Source organism: Triturus cristatus, chromosome 10 (genome assembly GCF_964204655.1).
Source record: "Triturus cristatus chromosome 10, aTriCri1.1, whole genome shotgun sequence".
Lineage (NCBI taxonomy): Eukaryota > Metazoa > Chordata > Amphibia > Caudata > Salamandridae > Triturus > Triturus cristatus.
In genome coordinates, this window is record NC_140593.1 from 958,222,569 (window position 1) to 958,242,668 (window position 20,100).

The 20,100-nt window shown below is 42.8% G+C and overlaps 1 protein-coding gene across 1 annotated transcript in view; it reads right to left on the bottom strand.

Annotated features, from left to right (window-relative positions):
- The window catches only part of TMC5 (transmembrane channel like 5), a 524,224-nt gene that overhangs the window by 264,793 nt on the left and 239,331 nt on the right, over positions 1-20,100 (bottom strand). Inside the window, exon 9 of the mRNA XM_085628842.1 lies at positions 10,160-10,311. Within this exon, the coding sequence (XP_085484968.1) occupies positions 10,160-10,311 (152 nt within the window). The remainder of the gene's footprint in view (positions 1-10,159; positions 10,312-20,100) is intronic.

The following is a 20,100-nucleotide window of genomic DNA, read 5'->3' on the forward strand; positions in this document are numbered from 1 at the left end:
GCATACCACGCGGGGTAGGCACCCGCTGGGGGGAATAAATCTTCGGCAATAGTTTCACGTCGCGGGGTGGGCACCCGCGACGTAAGGGAAATAAACGGGGTGGGCACCCGTAACGTAAATTCACCCCCCACAAGAGCGGCACTAAAAGCGGGGTGGGCACCCGCTAAGTCAATACTTAAATAAGCGGGGTAGGCACCCGCAACGGGGCAAAATAGCAGGGAATCCCTACGTCGGGGTTCCCTCGCTAAGGATTGCAGCGCCGCGCTGCTGGCCACAAATAAAGCGCTCCTAGCGCTATAAGGCAAATGAAAGCGCTTCCAGGCGCTTTGGGGAGCAGGAAAGTACCAAAGTCCAGCAAAGTTCTTCCTTGCATGCAGCAGGGCAGGGGTGGGGGGGCAAGGCTGGACCCAGAGCCAGCTCACTGGGCCTCCAGGCAGGGAGGTAATCCAGGTGGCGGTCCTCTGGTCCAGCAGCAGCAGCAGCCCCCTTCAGGTAAGATCCTGGCAGAGAACAAATTGTAAGGGGACACAGCCCTTTTTTATACAGTAAAAGTCTTTGTCTGAAGGTGCAGGGAAGGGGCGAACCAGTTACAACAGGTTCCTGAGCACTTTGTTTTGCTCAGCCCCTCTCCCAATTCACTGGCAGGGCTAGGGTCATCAGACGCACCACAGGGGCCGGAGCCAGCATTGTGTGGGGAAAGCCCTGTCCTATTCAGGACCCAGGTGTACTCCTCCCCTGCCATCAGTATGCTAAACTCCCCATTCACCACTGGGTGACTACACCTGACTCTGGGGAATCCCTAGCCCGTCACATGGCCTCCACCAGCCAATCGCCAGACAAGCCACACATTTCATACTGCACACCGAAGTGCCCACTTCTAGAAGTGGCACTTCCACACTAGGTACATGCACGCCGCACACATCATCGCGCAGCATTCAATCACACGAGTCCGCACATACCAAACTCGGGCCTGCACACCCCACGCATCAGGAACTACCAGGACACATACATTCCCCATGCATTCCTATGGGAGGGCAGGCCTATCTCACCACATGCACTCAGAGTGCGCACGCACTTTATCCTGGGACACAGGGAAAGTGCGCAGAAACCAAAAATCACCACACCAAGTCACCAATAAAAAGCAAAAAAAGTTCAGGGGTGAACCTGCCAGAAGGGCCAAGTCCAACAAATACAAATATAAATGCATGCATACATATACATATATGCATGTTATGTACATGAAATTTTGAAAAACACTAATAAAAGCAAAGCTAAAAAGCCACCTAATTACAAACAGAATTGCTTTAACTTAAACGAGGGCGAGACCTATTGCATTTTCAATGTGACACATTTGCCATAAATTCTGAATGGTAGCACTCTAGCTCCTCATTAGATCACTGTAGCAAAGCTACTGCTCACCAGGGAAGTCTGCTGCTGGTATTCAAAGTGCATGTTTCAGTCTGCATGTCAGAACTTTTTAATGAAATAGAAGAGGATTTGAGAAGTCAAAATGTGCCCTAAGTTTTCTTTCTGCAGCACTTATCATAATTTCTATGGCAAAATGAACCCCCTCATTTTGTTCCTTTGCGAATTAAATGTTTTAAATGTTACCACTTTATTCCAATCAAGATGGCTTCAGGTGTGCCATACCTTTGTCATAAGTAAGACTGTTAGCGCTCTAGTTGTTCTTTAAAACACTCTGGGATTTCTGTCATTGGGCTATACTTGGGCTACATCTCGGTGATATTTGTGCTACATTTGGGCTCTTTTGTCTCTGGTGGCCATCTTGGGAGACTTGTTATGAAGTTTCCTAATTTCCACATTTACTGCAGTCTCCTCAGTAGGCATACTGTCAGTTTTTTACTTTGATTCAATGAAGAAGGCATTCAGATGTGTCACACATTTGCCATAAATTCAGAATGTTAGCACTCTAGTTGCTCATTAGATCACTGTAGTAAAGCTACTGCTCACCAGGGAAGTCTGCTGCTGGTATTGAAAGTGCATGTTTCAGTCTGCATATCAGAATTCTTTAATGAAATAGAAGAGGATTTGAGAAGTCACTCAAAATGTGCCCTAATTTTTCTTTCTGCAGCACTAATCATACATTCTATGGCAAAACGAACCCTCTCAGTTTGTTCCTTTTTAAATTAAATGTTTTAAATGTTACCACTTTATTCCAATCAAGATGGCTTCAGGTGTGCCATACCTTTGTCATAAGTAAGACTGTTAGCGCTCTAGCTGTTCTTTGGAACACTCTGGGAAGCTGCAGTAGAACACAAAGGAATCAACTGACAGTCTCTGCTCTTGTTGGATGTACATGTTTTACTGAGAATGTCAGACTTCATTCTCACATGACTGAGAAAGATAATGTGAATTTACAGAAAATATGCTCTTAGTTTAGCTTATAGATCACCTTCCAAACCTCTGTGGGAAAAGCATGTGAAAATAGTTTTCTCTCAAAGATGATTCATGATATCCCAGCAGAAGGCTTTTTCACATGGTAAAATCACCTTAGAACATACCACAATTCCTAAAATGAGTATGGTACCATCAACAAATGATTTATAATGTAACTAAAGTCTTAAAACCTTCTATTAACTGCAATGCTTTTTAATGAGGTGCTATCGTGTATATTGGTCCCAAGGTGGCTGCCAACACTTCTTGGATGAAGTGCTGACAGCCAATCAGATCTCACAATGAGATGTGTGGTTAGGTACAGAAGACCAAGCATGGCAAGCGGTAGGGTTAATGGCAGCACAATGGCTATGATGGGCAAGAAGGAGGGTGCAGGGGCATGCACAAAGGACCATGGAGGATAGAAGGGAGGGTCAGGACCTGGGCACAGACAGAGAGTTCAGGGGAAGGGGCCTCACAACAGACCGCGCGGGGCAGGCAGGAGGAGCAGTTGCAGCACCACAGACCAGGGAGGGCAGAAGGGTGTGGCAGTAAAATGGACCATGGAGGACAGGAGGAAAGGGATAGGGGCATGGCATGTGGACAGGCAGGGTGGAGGTGGCAGGGACAGGTTGCAGTCATCTGACAATGCTAGGCAGGTGGGAGGGGAGTGGCAGCTCAACAGAACACTCAGAGTAGATAGGAGTGGCAGGTCCATGGAACATGGTGGGCAAAAAGGATGGAGCAGGGGCATGCACAAAGACATCGGAGGGCAGAGGGAAGGAGAATAGGGGCAGCAAGCTAAGCACAGAGGCTAAGCAGGAGGTCAATGATGGGCCATAGAATTGGGCAATGGAGGGCAGGAGGAGGGGACTGGTACATTATGCTAAATGGAGGGCAGTGGCAGCACATCAGACCATGCATTGCAGGAGGGAGGAGGCTAGTCCATGGATTCAGACAACAGAGGATAGGGAGGAGGTGGATGGGGCAGAAAGCTAACTGTTCAGAGAAGGTGGGTATTAGGAACTTTATTGTTTTTAAAATGTGTGTCTGTGCGAACTACTTAAAATATGAACAAGTATGCAGCATAATCTCACTTTTATACAGGAAGAAGAGGACGTTTGTGACTGTGACTCCGGACTCACTTGGCAGAAACACCCCCTGACCCTCCACCCCATCGCAAAATGTAATGCCCGTGAAAAGGGTGGGTGGGCGCAGTGTTATATAGTACATAGTCCTGAGAGCACGATTGAAAATGAAAACTAGATATAGTATATGGTATAAACTATGCACCAAAAAGTGTGATATAAAATGAACCGGGGCGTGAAATATAATATGCAATACATTGTGCGCAATGACAGATTCATTGGAGAGCGCAAGATAGCACAGGCACTAGCGCGTGCTATGCGATATGCGCCTTGGAGTGAAATATGCACAGGGCAGTGTTGTGTAACCTAACTAGTCTCTAAAGTTGTAATATAAAATATGTGCTGGGGAGTGTAACGTTGCATATGCACTGTGACAAAGATATGGATCCCAGATTGTAATATGTATGGCATAGCGCTGTGCGTTATAACATAGGCATCGAGGAAGGCACGTTAGATGGGGCAATATAACCCGTGCGAAGGCAAGTGTGGCATGACATATTCACGGGGTGGTGTTACAGTGCACATGGGCTAGAGATTGTCATAGCATACGCACTAGCTGGTGGAATACAACACAGAGGTGTGTGGCACTCGGCGGGCACTGCTGGGTGTAACACAGCATTGGGCTCAGCCAGGAGCACGCTGTGACTCTCAAGTGAGGTTCGTCTCCTTTCCAGAGAGTAAAATAAAAAGTATCACACATCCGGCGGTGGATGTGTGTTTTATTAACTGTGAGGGGGGTTTCTTGCATAGTGTGGTCGAATTTTTGTCGAATCCCCTTTGAATGGCTTGGTGTGCGTGTGTATTAAATGTGCCTGTCAATAGCTACCCATGTTTGTATAAATAAATGACAAGGGCGTCTACTTGGAGAGTACCCACCGGCGGGGGCGCCGGGATTAGGCACGGTAGGGCGTCAGACACGTCAGAGCTTCACTAGCGGTGTAAATACATTCCACGTGGATTCATTGTATGCATAGTAGCCTTTTAATGAATATCACGCAAATCGTCATGATTATAGGTACATACGGTCTGTCCAGCATGTCCTAAGTATTTCTATCAATATATTTTTTTTTAAATATTAAAAAACAAAGGCCGGCCCCGGGGGATGGAGTCCCCGGGGCCATAAGTGGTGTGAGGAGGGGGGCAACGCAGCCAACCTCCTAAAGAATTTTTTTTAAATAAGGCCATTACCCGGGGGTTGGGGTCCCCGGGGCCGATTAAGACCTTGGGAGGGCAAAATAAATTTTTTTCAATCAAAAAAATTAGGGTGCAGGCCCTGGGGGATGGGGTCCCCAGGGCCAATAAATTAGAAAAAGAAGTGGGGCCACACAGCCCTCCTTCTTAAAAAAATAAAAAAAATAAAAGACCGGCATCGTGCCGGAGGCCACGCCCCCTCCTTGCAGCACTCTGCAAACGCGCCCCCTGGCCAGTTTTAAGTTGGGGAATTAATTTGCCTTCAATACTGAGGGTCCCTGAGGGCCAACTAGCCCAACAGGTATGTCCAGTATGGTCCAGGGAGCTGCGTTGCAGACTGGTGTTCTGAGGCCACGCCCCTTTTTACACATCTATGCAACGCAGCTCTGTGGCACTTACTGGAGGTACCTAGTGGGCTAATTTGACCCTAGGGACCCTTAGGATTCAAGGGGACTTAATCTCTCAACTTAGAATGGCCACAGGGCGCGTTTACACAGTGGTGAAGGGAGGGGACGGGGCCTGAGGTGACGTGTGCAAACAAGGCCATGTTGCGCGTTTTAAGTTGGGGAAATAATTCCCTTTCAATCCTGAGGGACCCTGGGGGCCAACTAGCCCACCAGGTGCTTCCAGTAAGCGCCACTGCTCTGCATTGCAGAGAGGTGGTGCAGGCCGTGCCCCTTTTTACACCTCTCTGCAATGGCGCTTACTGAACGTACCTAGTGGGCTATTTTGCCCCTAGGGACCCTCAGGATTCAAGGGGACTTAATCTCCCAACTTAAAAAACAGCCACAGGGCGTGTTTACATAGTGGGGAAGGAAGGGGACAGGGCCTGAGGTGACGTGTGCAAACACGCCCTATGGCGCGTTTTAAGTTGGGGAAATAATTCCCCTTCAATCCTGAGGGTCCCTGGGGGCTAACTAGCCCACCAGGTGCTTCCAGTAAGCGCCACTGAGCTGTGTTGCAGAGATGTGGTCCAGGCCATGCCACTTTTTACACCTCTCTGCAACGCAGCTCTGTGGTGCTTACTGGAGGTACCTAGTGGGCTAGTTGGACCCGAGGGAACCTCAGGATTCAAATGAACTTAATCTCCCAACACAAAACGGCCACAGTGGTGAAGGGAGGGGACGGGGCCTGAGTTAACACGCCCTGTGGCACGTCTGAGCATACCCTGCCAACTTATGGCAAACAAAGCAGTACAAAAGCGGGTGGTGATGGACGGAGCATCAGAACCAATCAAACACTCACACCCAGTCAACAGATCTGGGTATGATCCATCACCGCTTTGTTCGCCATAAGTTGGCAGGGTATGCTCAGATGTGAGTCCCTTGCTCACTTTGCCACTGGATTCAAGCAAGCCTGGCTGAAGACGGCTGAAATGCCAGAAACCGGTCCAAGGAAGCTTGTTTCCGGTCCAGGGAAGGCATGGCTTGGCAGTTCGGACTGGACTGTTCCCATGAGGCACAGGGTCAGACTGATTTGCATATGGCCATGTCTGAACTGGGGTAGCAGAGCGGGCTAAAGAACGGTGATGGATCAAACCCAGATCTGTTGACTGGGTTAGAGTGTTTGATTGGTTCTGATGCTCCGTACATCACCACCCCCTTTTGTACTGCTTTGTTTGCCATAAGTTGGCAGGGTATGCTCAGACGTGAGTCCCTTGCTCACTTTGCCACTGGATTCAAGCAAGCCTGGCTGAAGATGGCTGAAATGCCAGAAACCGGTCCTAGGAAGCTTGTTTCCGGTCCAGGGAAGGCATGGCTTGGCAGTTCGGGCTGGACTGTTCCCATGAGGCACAGGGTCAGACTGATTTGCATATGGCCATGTCTGAACTGGGGTGGCAGAGTGGGCTAAAGAACGGTGATGGATCAAACCCAGATCTGTTGACTGGGTGTGAGTGTTTGATTGGTTCTGATGCTCCGTCCATCACCACCCCCTTTTGTACTGCTTTGTTTGCCATAAGTTGGCAGGGTATGCTCAGACGTGAGTCCCTTGCTCACTTTGCCACTGGATTCAAGCAAGCCGGGCTGAAGACGGCTGAAATGCCAGAAACCGGTCCTAGGAAGCTTGTTTCCGGTCCAGGGAAGGCATGGCTTGGCAGTTCGGGCTGGACTGTTCCCATGAGGCACAGGGTCAGACTGATTTGCATATGGCCATGTCTGAACTGGGGTGGCAGAGTGGGCTAAAGAACGGTGATGGATCAAACCCAGATCTGTTGACTGGGTGTGAGTGTTTGATTGGTTCTGATGCTCCGTCCATCACCACCCCCTTTTGTACTGCTTTGTTTGCCATAAGTTGGCAGGGTACTCTCAGACGTGAGTCCCTTGCTCACTTTGCCACTGGATTCAAGCAAGCCTGGCTGAAGACGGCTGAAATGCCAGAAACCGGTCCTAGGAAGCTTGTTTCCGGTCCAGGGAAGGCATGGCTTGGCAGTTCGGGCTGGACTGTTGCCATGAGGCACAGGGTCAGACTGATTTGCATATGGCCATGTCTGAACTGGGGTGGCAGAGTGGGCTAAAGAACGGTGATGGATCAAAACCAGATCTGTTGACTGGGTGTGAGTGTTTGATTGGTTCTGATGCTCCGTCCATCACCACCCCCTTTTGTACTGCTTTGTTTGCCATAAGTTGGCAGGGTATGCTCAGACGTGAGTCCCTTGCTCACTTTGCCACTGGATTCAAGCAAGCCTGGCTGAAGACGGCTGAAATGCTAGAAACCGGTCCTAGGAAGCTTGTTTCCTGTCCAGGGAAGGCATGGCTTGGCAGTTCGGGCTTGACTGTTCCCATGAGGCACAGGGTCAGACTGATTTGCATATGGCCATGTCTGAACTGGGGTGGCAGAGTGGGCTAAAGATTGGTGATGGATCAAACCCAGATCTGTTGACTGGGTGTGAGTGTTTGATTGGTTCTGATGCTCCGTCCATCACCACCCCCTTTTGTACTGCTTTGTTTGCCATAAGTTGGCAGGGTATGCTCAGACGTGAGTCCCTTGCTCACTTTGCCACTGGATTCAAGCAAGCCTGGCTGAAGACGGCTGAAATGCCAGAAACCGGTCCTAGGAAGCTTGTTTCCGGTCCAAGGAAGGCATGGCTTGGCAGTTCGGGCTGGACTGTTCCCATGAGGCACAGGGTCAGACTGATTTGCATATGGCCATGTCTGAACTGGGGTGGCAGAGTGGGCTAAAGAACGGTGATGGATCAAACCAGATCTGTTGACTGGGTGTGAGTGTTTGATTGGTTCTGATGCTCTGTCCATCACCACCCCCTTTTGTACTGCTTTGTTTGCCATAAGTTGGCAGGGTATGCTCAGACGTGAGTCCCTTGCTCACTTTGCCACTGGATTCAAGCAAGCCTGGCTGAAGACAGCTGAAAAGCCAGAAACCGGTCCTAGGAAGCTTGTTTCCGGTCCAGGGAAGGCATGGCTTGGCAGTTCGGGCTGGACTGTTCCCATGAGGCACAGGGTCAGACTGGTTTGCATATGGCCATGTCTGAACTGGGGTGGCAGAGTGGGCTAAAGAACGGAGATGGATCAAACACAGATCTGTTGACTGGGTGTGAGGGTTTGATTGGTTCTGATGCTCCGTCCATTACCACCCCCTTTTGTACTGCGTAACTTGAAGAAGGGTATTCGCTCTGACGGGCAGATACCAGTTTTCTAGCACATTAATGTGTTGTTCTTTGTTAAAGAATGTTTCATATTATATTTTGCATCTCCAAATGTCGGGTGCTTTAGAAGGTAATGGAAAATGTTGATTATTCTTAGAAGTGGGATAGTTCTATAGCCTAATTTGTTACACTCCATTTTCTGATTTGTCTAAAATGTACTGTCAATAACCATCCTATGTTGAATTTGCAATATTTCTCATTTTGTATGAGTAAAATGTGCATAATAACTCCTGGTTTTATTTGGCTGGTGGCAACTTTTACTTTTCCTCACTAAACTCTATTTGTTTGAGGTTTATTTACCCATAGAACTCTGTTTACATGGGCGAGACTTTAAATTTCCTCATACCTTTGTAATCTCCCCCTTTAAAAATGATATTAACGTTGTTTATTTGAACCTGACAATTCTGACTTCTGAGTTGTACCTCTGTATCTGAGCACTAATGGCAATTATGGATTTATTTGTACTACCTATTTTGAATTTGTAGTAAACCTATTAACTTCCCATTGATCTAGAACTCAGTTCTTGAGTGGTCTCAGTTTCTATTTTGATTTTGCTCTGCTTTCATTGAACCGAATGTCATGGAGACTGGTGTATCTTATCGCTAGATCAAGAGTACTGGAGCCAGATCAGCAAGGTATTTTTGGGGTGATCAAAATATTGGGTTTCAGACTGCTACAATAGCTCAAGATGAAGTCTTGAAGAAGAGGTCATAAATCAATCCAACATTTTAAGAATTGCATTAATACCCAGGAGAGTATTCCTCCCCGTCATTACCTACTATAGACCAATATCTACATTAAACAACAGAGTGCCTTGAAGAAGCACTACATGCACAGCTAACACATGTTTATTTAGCGTTATGTGATGCCAATGTTATACTTTTTGCACTAGCCGAAAAACACAATTGTAAACAATGCGACAAGAAAGATAGAGGGCCAAATGTACCCAGTAGGCGATCCACCAATCATCAGTCAGTGGTTCATAACCTGTTGTACGGAGACATCTAGTGGTCCGCAAAGCCTACTGAGAGGGTCTGCGACTGCTTAGACACATAAACAGATTAATAAAGTGTATACAAAGAAAAAAGCTAAATGTAAATTTGAGAATTTTCTGTAAAGGTGAAGGAATTAGAAATGTTACCTAAAAATTAATTTAGCATCCTCAGATTGTTTTGTGGCACAGTGCAAGTGCATCACGCTGAATATATTATAAACGGTGTGTTGCCTTTATTGGATTAGAAAAGCTCCCACCTTTCCATTAACATTAAAATTGTTATTTTTTAAATATTTGTTTGTGAATTAAATAAAACAGATCTGAATTTCTGAATTGTTCTGTTGTTCAAATCATCGAACTTGCTTTGGCTGGGGACCCTGGCTTCAAGTGATAACTTAGTTAAGGTGCCCGTATTCCAATCATTATTCAGTAACGGAGTCCCCAGACTCCAGTACTGGTTAAGTGAGGGTCCACAGAACTCAAACGGTTAAGAACCACTTCCCTAAGTGATACCCATAATCTTCAACTCACTCTTTTTGGGTGTTTTTCATTACTAGGTGAGATATTCAGAGAAAAAATAGGTGGGTTGATTTTGCTGATTGAGTGATAAGCATTGTTGCTAGGCCTTTACTGAACCACAGAGTAGTCAAACAACAGACGTTCAATGAAGAACTATAAGTATTAAGAGGTGAAACAGCTTTTAATTCCAGTCTAATAATTGATCAGCTCTGCTTCTATGTGTTCAGCCTTACAACTTAAAAGCTCTCTCACCTGTATATGAGGCTAAGGAAGCAGATCAGCAGGTAAAATCCAATGGTAAAGATGTATGCGAGCTGCATGTTGTAAGCAGTAAGATTTACGTTGGTGTGTATTGTTGAATTGGTGTAAAATCCATAATAAAGTACAGTTTCCTGGAAATAACCCTATTTAAAAACAGAGAAAAAGGTTAGATGTGTAATGTAACTATATACACAAGAATACCATGGCCCTCTAAAGGCATAGTTCATTATATGTTTATAGCTTAATTTGTAATAGTCAAAAAATCTGTAATATAATTTACACCACAGACGAAAGGGTGTGTTGCATAAACTCCTCTAATGAAGCATTTGCATTCCATAAGATAGTGAGATAAAAGACACTGAGGCATTTTTAGATGACACTAATTGCACTCTTGCCAATGTAATTTTGCCGAGATGTGCAAATAAAAATCATTTTCCACTAGTTGGTACAATTGTCAATGCAGATATTAATGCATATTTGTAGAAGTGCAATTTATCTACATTGGAAACGTTTGAGGCAAAATTGCACTAGCCTCTGAACATTCTACGTATCTCCACTTGGGATGTGAACCACTGCTTGTTGCAATTGTGCATTTCACATTGGTGGGGAGTTGCACTGCACCTGTACTGAGTGCATAGGCTGATAATAAACATTTCCAGCGCTCCAGTTAAAATTTCCTTACTAAGTTCACTTTTCTTGTTGCAAATGGCTAAGGAAAAGAGAGGCTCCTTGGGGTCAATTCTTCCATTTCAGTATACACTTTGGCTCCTGCAACAAACTCTGGCCTGTCTCCAAGCATTGGCCATTGCTGGAGGCCTTCTGAGAGCTGCAAGCCCACCTGGGTGGTGGATGAAGCTGACTCTAGTGTATGTTGCCCTCTAATGCTACTGATCGTCCACCCAGACACGTACAAGAACAATTAGCAAGATTTCAATTGCTAATTTAGTTGCATATGTTGAACTACTGACCATTCTATGAGTACAACTTATTTTCCTGACCAGACTCATGCTTCTGCCCTTCTTCACCCAAAGCCTAATTGCGTGCTTTGTTGATGTGTCCTATGTTGAGGTGTACTGTGTTGAAGTGTCCTATGTATATTACTGTAGCTGGACTCGGGCCACTTTTTATTTTTGTAGCATGCTAGAGTTATCATGGTTTTAACACCCTCAGTGCATGTCTGAGAACTTTCCGGTAGACTTACAAAGGATACCTCCGACCCTAGCATATGATTTACAAAAGCCTCCTGCCCATACCCTAGAAATAATATCTGATAATACCTAAACCAGTGGTAAAGCTAGTGATTAGGGAAGATTTTTATCTATTTAAGTCACATTTTTACATAGGCATCTACATATGGCTTTATTAGTGTGCTTTGGCATTTTGACAACCATAAAAACAATATGCATTCAACACATATTCAACACGGCATTAACAACTTCTGTAGGATCGTAAGTCCTGGTTGTCGTCCCAGGTAGGTTAAAAGAGGTTTACACAAACTTGTTTCTACTCAATGGAGAATCTTGTCTGTGCTTGTCGTGTTTTAAACTTGGGAGATTCTGGTGCTAAGATGTTTTTGCTTTTTGAGTCTCTAGAACCACCAGAGAATGTCAAAGGGTTGGCTAGGTAGTTGGGCCTTCTTTGGTGGATGGCTTTGTGAGTTGAGAAACTGATTTAAATTTTTATTTCTGATATCCAATGGAAGCCAATAGACATGTAGAATTAGTATGATGTGGCTGGATTTTTGTGAGTAATTAATCTTGCTGTAATGTGAAATGCTGCATTGATGGGAGGGAGGTGGTGGTTAGAGTCCCTGCTATGACTGTGTTCCTGTAATTGATTCTAGAAATTATAGATGCATGTTTGCACATTTTAACTAGTTGCTCATTGTGTAGTTTTCCCAATATGGTGACCAAAAGAAATATTGGTGTTGTATAGTGACTTAACAGTGGGTTCCAGCCTAGGGATAAAACCATCCATATTTAGATCCGGAAGTAGTTTTTAGCTGACTTTGCTTTTGGACTTTGGGGCTATCAGTATAAATTTTGTTTTCTGTGGGTTTAGCATTATGAAATTTACATTCATCCATTTGTGTAGTTTCTTCAGAAAACACTGGAGCAAGATTATGTTTTGCTATAGGTAAGGTTTAGATACAATTGTGTATCATTTGCTTATTGATATGATGTGTATGCTTAGTGATTTATATACATGTTGAATAATGTTGGGGATAATACAGAACTCGTGGGATGGGCATTTCTTTTACCTGTTTTGTTTGTTTGCCTATTTGTATCAGATGTCTGCTGCTGTTAAGAGAGAACAAGTTGAGAAATTGAATATGAAGGTCTATTCTGTGATGGCCAGTAGCCTTCCATTATCTATTGCATAAAACACTGATTTTAGATCCAACATGACGTTTTCTTCTTCATTCAGCATTTTGTTGAGTACTGTCATTCTAGCAGTCTCCATACTGAAACCTTCTCTAAAACCGGACTGGCAGTCTCCAAAAAGGGAACTGGCAGTAAAATACTCATTGATTTGTAAAGTCACACATTTCAAATTTCACTTTTGCTGTCCTAACTATTGGTATTATAGGTCCAGTTTTCAACTGCCGTTGAAAGTTATCTTGTTTAGGGCAGTATTGATGATATCCTGACAGCAGGGAGATAACAAGGAGGAAGTGGTCCCTCAGCAGATACTCTGAGTACCTGATACTTTTGTGTGGTATGGAGTATTGAGTTTTAATGTGTAATAAAGTGTTTCTCATTTTATAGAGATAAGCAATGAGGTGGACAATCAGGTTATTACACTGTTGCATGTCTGTTGAGGGCTGAGCTTGTTGTATTCCCCCCCCCCCCCCGCCCCCCACATTAACCTCCCTGGCAAGTTTGTGACTGTCCATCATCGCTACCACGGATACTCAAGGGCTGAAAGGGATGTCCTTGGCCCAGTTTGCAGAGCCATAGTAAGATGGACCCCAGGACATCATAAGCAAATAACCCTAGGTCCCAGGGCTGTGGCTCAATTGCCCCTAATTGCCCTTTTGCGCACCCAAGGAGGATATGATACCAATTGTTTTATTTCATTTTGGTATTCAGCTATAAGTTATCATTTTTCGAGCACAGAGCATTTATTTTTGGAAAGACAATGGTCTCTCTCGGAAATTCATTTATTTTGTTAAGTGGACAAAACCAAGCATTCATATTTTGTATCTTTTAGTGATGTGGTGATTTCTTAGTGATTATATGAAATGGTATTAAGAAATGTCAGTTTTTATATGGAATGTAACATTTTCCAGTATGTCATTATTAATTGTAGGATGTGATGTTCTGTGTGTTTTGGGTTGGATGAAAACTGCCTCACGTAGTGCAGTTGGAGCAGTGACTCCAAGGGCCAGATGTACGAAGCATTTTACTGCTCACAAACGGCCCATCAGGCTGTTTGCAACTCTAAAATGCTTTTTTGCCATGTACCAACCTTATTTTGCGAGTCAGTAACCTAGTACTGACTCACAAAATAGGGTTCTGAATCACTATTAGGAAGAGGCGAGTTTAGGGGTCCCTTCCTAATAGCGAGTTACACTGGTATGTAGGAATATTTTGCTACCAGTAATGCCATTGCAAAACATTTGCAGTTACAACCAACTTCAAGTTGGTGGTAACCCATTCCCAAATGGGAAGAAGTCCCCAAGGGACCCCTTCCACTTTGCGAATGTGGGCACCAGCATTTTTTAGGAGCAGGTAGTGGTGCCACGGACCACTACCTACTCTCAAAAAATGAAAAGGTAGCTTTTCATTTTTTAAATGCATCCAGTTTTCCTTTAAAGAAAATGGGCTGCATTACAAAAGAAAAAAGTTGTATTTAAAAAGCAATTACAAACATGATGGTCTGCTGTCCCCAACAGGTCACCATTCCTGTGAGTACAGGTCATTCCCAAGGGTCATAAAGCGAGACATACCTCATGAATAATAATGAGGCTGGTCTATTTGTGGCCAAATGGGAATCACAAAATGTGTCTATGACACAATTTTGCATGGGTATTTGCGATTTCCAAATTGCGAAGAGGAAAAATTTACAATCAGGAAATACTAAACTGACTGATTTGTACATTTAGCACCATGTTTCCAATAACTGTGGCAATTTATTTCCCCAGTCTATGTTGAAATCCCAATGTATATATCCGTGGGACAAAGCAAGTTGTTTTTGATGATGGAGTAGCTGCTCAGTAAAGTTGGTCTTAAGATTTAGCAGTATATAAATCACACGTAGGTAAGGGGTGCCCCAGCAGACTGAGCCTCTTGCTTGTTATAATCCCGGCCCCTTGATAAACCTCCATGAATAAATAGTTGTCTAGAGATTTTCATTTTTGATTTGTGTTTTTGGATCATTAGAGAAGTAATTTAGCTTGGGTAGACATTGTTGATGCAGTCTGAATTTTTCTGGACAGCATTTTTTTAAAATGGCAGATGTGTTGCAGTGATGATGGAATATTTCAGGCACCATAAGACCTGTATACTTCATTATAGTGTCAAAACATAGGTTTTAGGGGTCAAGTAGTCTTAGGGAGACAGAAAATAACTCCTCAGAGCAACTCTTCTGCCATTTTCTAAAATGGCGGCTATAATAGAGGAAGAAGAGACATATATAGAAATGAAACAAAGAATAATGTTTTTAATCCTTTTATGTAGACAGCAAACAATGTTTATGATCTGAATATGAGAAAAAATAATGTTTATCACTCCTGTTTTAGACCCATTGTCATAGTTCACTTTATTTGTTTTGGTAATCACTCATGGTACATTTGCAGAATGTTGAACATTTGAGAAGAGCATATTGACAGGGGCATCTTTTTGTAGCACAGGCTTTGCAAGTACATATACGTGTAAGTTTGGTGGGTAGAGGCTTTAGACATTTTGTAGGTTTTAGCACCCCATCAATATCTTCCCAACCTAATTCACATGGATCTTTATGTACATATGCATGATCCAAAATATCCACGCCTCTTCTGATCAAGTAGAATGCTCTTTTAATGTGTCCACGCACAGAATATGATGTAGGTGGTAGGTCACTTAGTGGAACTGATCTCTTGAACTCACTGTACCGAAGATCGTCAAATGTGTGACAGTCAGAATTTGTTTTCCACACACGTACAAGGTATTTTTCTATGTGTTGAAAGTCACATTCTTCTTCTGTCTAAGCAAATCCTTTTAGAAACTTACAAGTTTAACAGTTAAAGTTCCAAGCTTTGTTCCAATTTTGCTCATAGTGTCATCACCCATAAGAACACTGGGCATCTCTAGTCTCTAGTCAAGCCTCTCGTACAGAATATGGAGGGCATTAAGTGTCTTTTCTCGCCTGTTCAATAATTTATCTATAACTCTGACAATCCTAGACTTATGAACATTGTATTAAATCTAAGCAGCACAATAACATCTGTGTTATTTGCCAGTACAATGACTCGATTTGAGCCAATTCGAACAGCCCACTTAGCTTGTGGCACAACACGAAGGTCAGCTTCCTCCAATTTTCTGTTAAGTTCTTGAACAATGTGGCCCGTACCTTTTGAACAATCTCTGCTGGCACCAAGTCCTCATTGACAATCATTCCACTTGCAATAATTGGACACCTAGTGTTCACTGAAGCATCAGCAGTGTTTTGGTGAGTCAACATCTCCAAGTTCATCTTGTACGATGTTGAGGACCAGACTTTATCACGTTGGACAGGTATAGGTGTCGAATTTTCACTGCAGCTAGGTCAATTGTTCCACTTGTAGACATTTGTCTGACTCTCTCACATTCTTTGGCAGATAGTTTAAAATAACTGTCAAAGACAATGTGCAAGGTGCACACTGACTTTGATATCTCTAGAACAGTCTGAATGATCTCTCCGAAGTTTTGAATGGATGAAATCTTAACCATTTGCAATTGTGACATATAGTCCACAACAACACCAGTTTTCAATGAGGCTACCTTTTAGAATTTTAATTCTTCAGGTGTTTTTTTTTCTAGCTCTTGTACTAGTTTGTGCTTCGCTGGTTTGGTTGCAGCATCTTCATCAAACAATGCGTTTTGTGGAAGAAGATCATGCGACAGAATGTCCTTGATAAATTCACCCCTTTCCTTTGCTACATCAATTTCTCATTTGCTTTCAAAAGTTGTTTTTTGTAACCTGTTTTGTAGTGGCTGGTTGGATGAAACTCTTACTATGGCAATTGAAGCGTGGAAGTATAAGTGATCATGTCAAACAGCTTTTTCTCTTTCAATACAAATCTCTCCTGCTTCAATTCTGCCTATAATTTTGATCAATGTTTAAGGACATCTAGTAGACGTGTCTTTATATCGCTATACACATATTGTTTGGTCACGAAGATGTGTAGTCACACAGGCTCAGTGATTTCAAAGGAGTTTCCTTATTGCTGCATGAAATGAAGAAGGCTGTCAACATATTTATTAAAACGTTTCTCTCTCTTTCCCAGAAGTTTGTGGAGAGGAGCAGTTTCAGGATGGTCGATTAATTCTGAATTTGTCATTTCTCTGAAAACAATGCAAATAGAAAGTACTTCCTAGTAAACTAGTTGCCATTGAGCAACATATTAACTTTGACATGTCTGACCAACAATTCCCTCGAAGCCTTTCTCTGATCTCTGGATCACCTGTACCAGTTTCATATCTTGAGCGACAGCACCCTTCCAACTCTGTCTTTCATCACAAAATGTCTTTGGATACATTTTCTGTAGAGGTATGGTTTTCCACCTCTAGCTCCTTCACTCTTTCCAAATACCAGGACCCATATCTCAGGTAGTTTGTGTAATTGAAGTCACAAAACACAGTTATCACTGACGCCACAGTCTTCACATCCAGCTCCCATTCACCTTCTTGATCAGCATGTACCAAGTTTTTCTAAAATATTTCCCCAGTACTTGCAAAGTTTTGATTTTTCTTCACACTATTTGACAAACTCTACAAACTTGGTTTCCAGGTTTTCAGATTTTTAACTGAGTGTATTGAACGTTGCCTGACTTTGCATTATGTCTTTTGAATGAAGTGCACCCTGTGCCTTGTTCACTTCTGAGATAAGATATGCAAAACCTAATTTGTCATTCTTGTTCCAGAAAGCATTCCAAAGCGATGTTTCTATAGCCTCAGATATGATGAGCATACCTTGTAACGAACAAACATAATGAGTTCCGTTCACTACTAACTTGACAGTTTTGCCACATCCACTGAGATAACTTTCTGAACACCACAACACAACCTTTAACATATGAAAAATGCCCAACATTGGATGAAGATCATCAAATTCTACTGGATTGCTCATAAAAATGTGAGTTACAATACGGAAAACACCTTCATCCCAGAAAATTTGCAGGATAGGCTGGTTTTCAAGCTTAGCACGCACATTTTATACATTGTTTAGAGATGTGTATATTGTTGCATAGTTTGCGACTGGAGGTGGTAGTACTGGTAAAAACACAAACCTCTTCGGTGGGATAGCATTTTGGGAGATCAGAGCATGAAATCCAGCCCACGGAAGAACTGGCTTTTCTTCATCCTTCAGTCAGCACCAACTAAGTGCTATGATAAATTCAGTTAAATCAGCTTTGCAGACTGCAGCATCAGGTAGAAGAAGATCCATGTCCTCAGCCACTTTTAAACCTTCTGGTAGACTGGGATGTGTTGATGGCTTTTAGTGATTTTGCCCATGTTAGCTAGTAAGTTGGGTTATAAGTTTGCAGCTTCATTTGTTTATGCCTACAGCTGACACATCTTGTTTTCCATTAGCTAATTCATTGCTACAGTCTTGAAAAAGCATCATTGCAGTATCATGTGTCCTGGATTTTCCAGTCAAAGAAGAACTGTCTTCAAAATCAAAATTATCCAGAGCAGCAATTTTAAATCCTTTCCTGGTAAAGTGACTTTGAAGTGGTGTGTTGTCTGATTCACAAGGTTTTCCAGCATGAGCTGCTAACCAGTTGCTGCTCTGTACTATGTCATTATAACTTGTTGATACACCAATCCTATTAATTTAAGTGATTAGCTCAATACTTTTGCACTGGTCATATTGCATGGGCAGTCATCATGTGTAGCGGAGTTTTCTTTTTGCCGTGATGTAATTCATAAAACATGATTTAGAAAAGACAGTACATTTGCACAGCATAAGCCTGTGAGTTCATGGGATTGTCTTCCACTTCTTTGCTTATATCTTCAAAGCCATCATCAATGCTGTCGGCTTCTGTTCTGAACTCAAGAGGCCTAGTTTGTAACAGTTTTGCTTTGCTGATATTAAACAGTGATGTAAAACATGTTAAGACAACATCAGACATTCTAGTTGACCTCCATGATTTGAGGAGCTCTGGGGCATTACAATATTTGTCATTAAGTTCAAAATCGAAATCTTTCAGGATGTTTCTTAAAATGGTTCGTGCTGATTTTAATGCATCCTGGGATCTTATTTTGGCAGCAAGAACTTCAGGAGTCAAATCAGCTGACAGCACCATAAATGGTTTATTCTTTTTGTTAGACTGACAAAAACGAATTTGTCATTGTACATTCTCACCAGAAAAATCGGTATTTCATTATTATGGCTCAATACAGTTTCATCAATGTTGACCATTATTTCTCACTGAGTGTGAACCCGTAGCAAGCACTTAAGAGTGGCTTTAAAACTTAATTTGCTTTTTCAAAGAGTGCAAACATAAACGAAGGCCGACGGTTACATTGCTTCTAGGAGCTCATTGTACATTCATATTTTCGAATGTACGCAGGGATGCAGTTTGAGTGGGCATTCAAATCTGCTGCAAATACATTCACCTCGCTGTTTAGATAAGCTACTTGGCTGAGAACTTAATCTTGGACGAAACTAGCTGCAGATAAAAACACGTTTGCCCTATGTGACTCACATACTCTGTACTTTGTTATTTCGTCATTCCCTTTGACTCTTGTTCTGCCTAAACTACAGATAACACATTGAAGATCCCTCTGCTTTGATCAGCTGTTGGAGGTGGACAAGGGGTAGCCATCTATCTTCTAAGTGGATGGGCATTGGGTTTGGTTGTCGTGGCTTTCTCGGAAGACTTGGATTCTTGTTGTGATTCACTGGTTTCTGCTATTTTTTAAAGCTTTTTTTCCAGTTTTTTTTTATTGTATATAACATGTAGCACTTGTTACAGTTATAAAAATGTTATCCTCTTCACTCATCAGTTTCAATCTTTTGTGAACTTAGTGTTGCCCCGTATTTCTGCAGCATCTCAAACTCTCTTCTGTCCAACCTAGCTGATGTTAGCTTTTCTTGTGGATTAGTTTAGCCTCTTCTTTGTTGAAGGAATCCTCAGATCTTGTAGTTAGCAATACCATGTCATGAGGTAAAGAGCCTCTGTTACCACATGCTTCGCTCATGTTTACAAATTTTAAAACCTGAAACAAAAACAATATTCAAAAAAATACCAATATGATGGACAAAACACATCATTATAGAGCCCAATTTTGGAAAATGGCAGAAGGGTGGCTCTAAGAGGTTATTTTCTGTCTCTATAAGACTACTTGACCCCCACATCATATGATTTGACACAAAAATGAAGTATATAGGTCTCATTGTTCCTGAAATATTATATCATCACTGCAACACATCCACCATTTTTAAAAACATGTTCAGAAAAGTTGGCCCGGATTAGCAATGTCTACAAAAAGCAAAATTACCTAAACTATTTTTTTACAAAGGTATATCCAGGGGCCAGGACTATTAGGGTGAATGTTAAAACAATAGGTGAATGGTGTGAGGTGACAGGTCTCCACTTCGAATAAGATGCTGTATAGAAAGTAACCCATGCCTTTTAAATGCAGCTTTGTAAGTTTTACATGAGAATCGATCTGTAGAGTATAGAGTTTTGTTTTGCTAAGCGAACCTTACAAAATCTTATTTCTAAAGTTATAACAATGTTT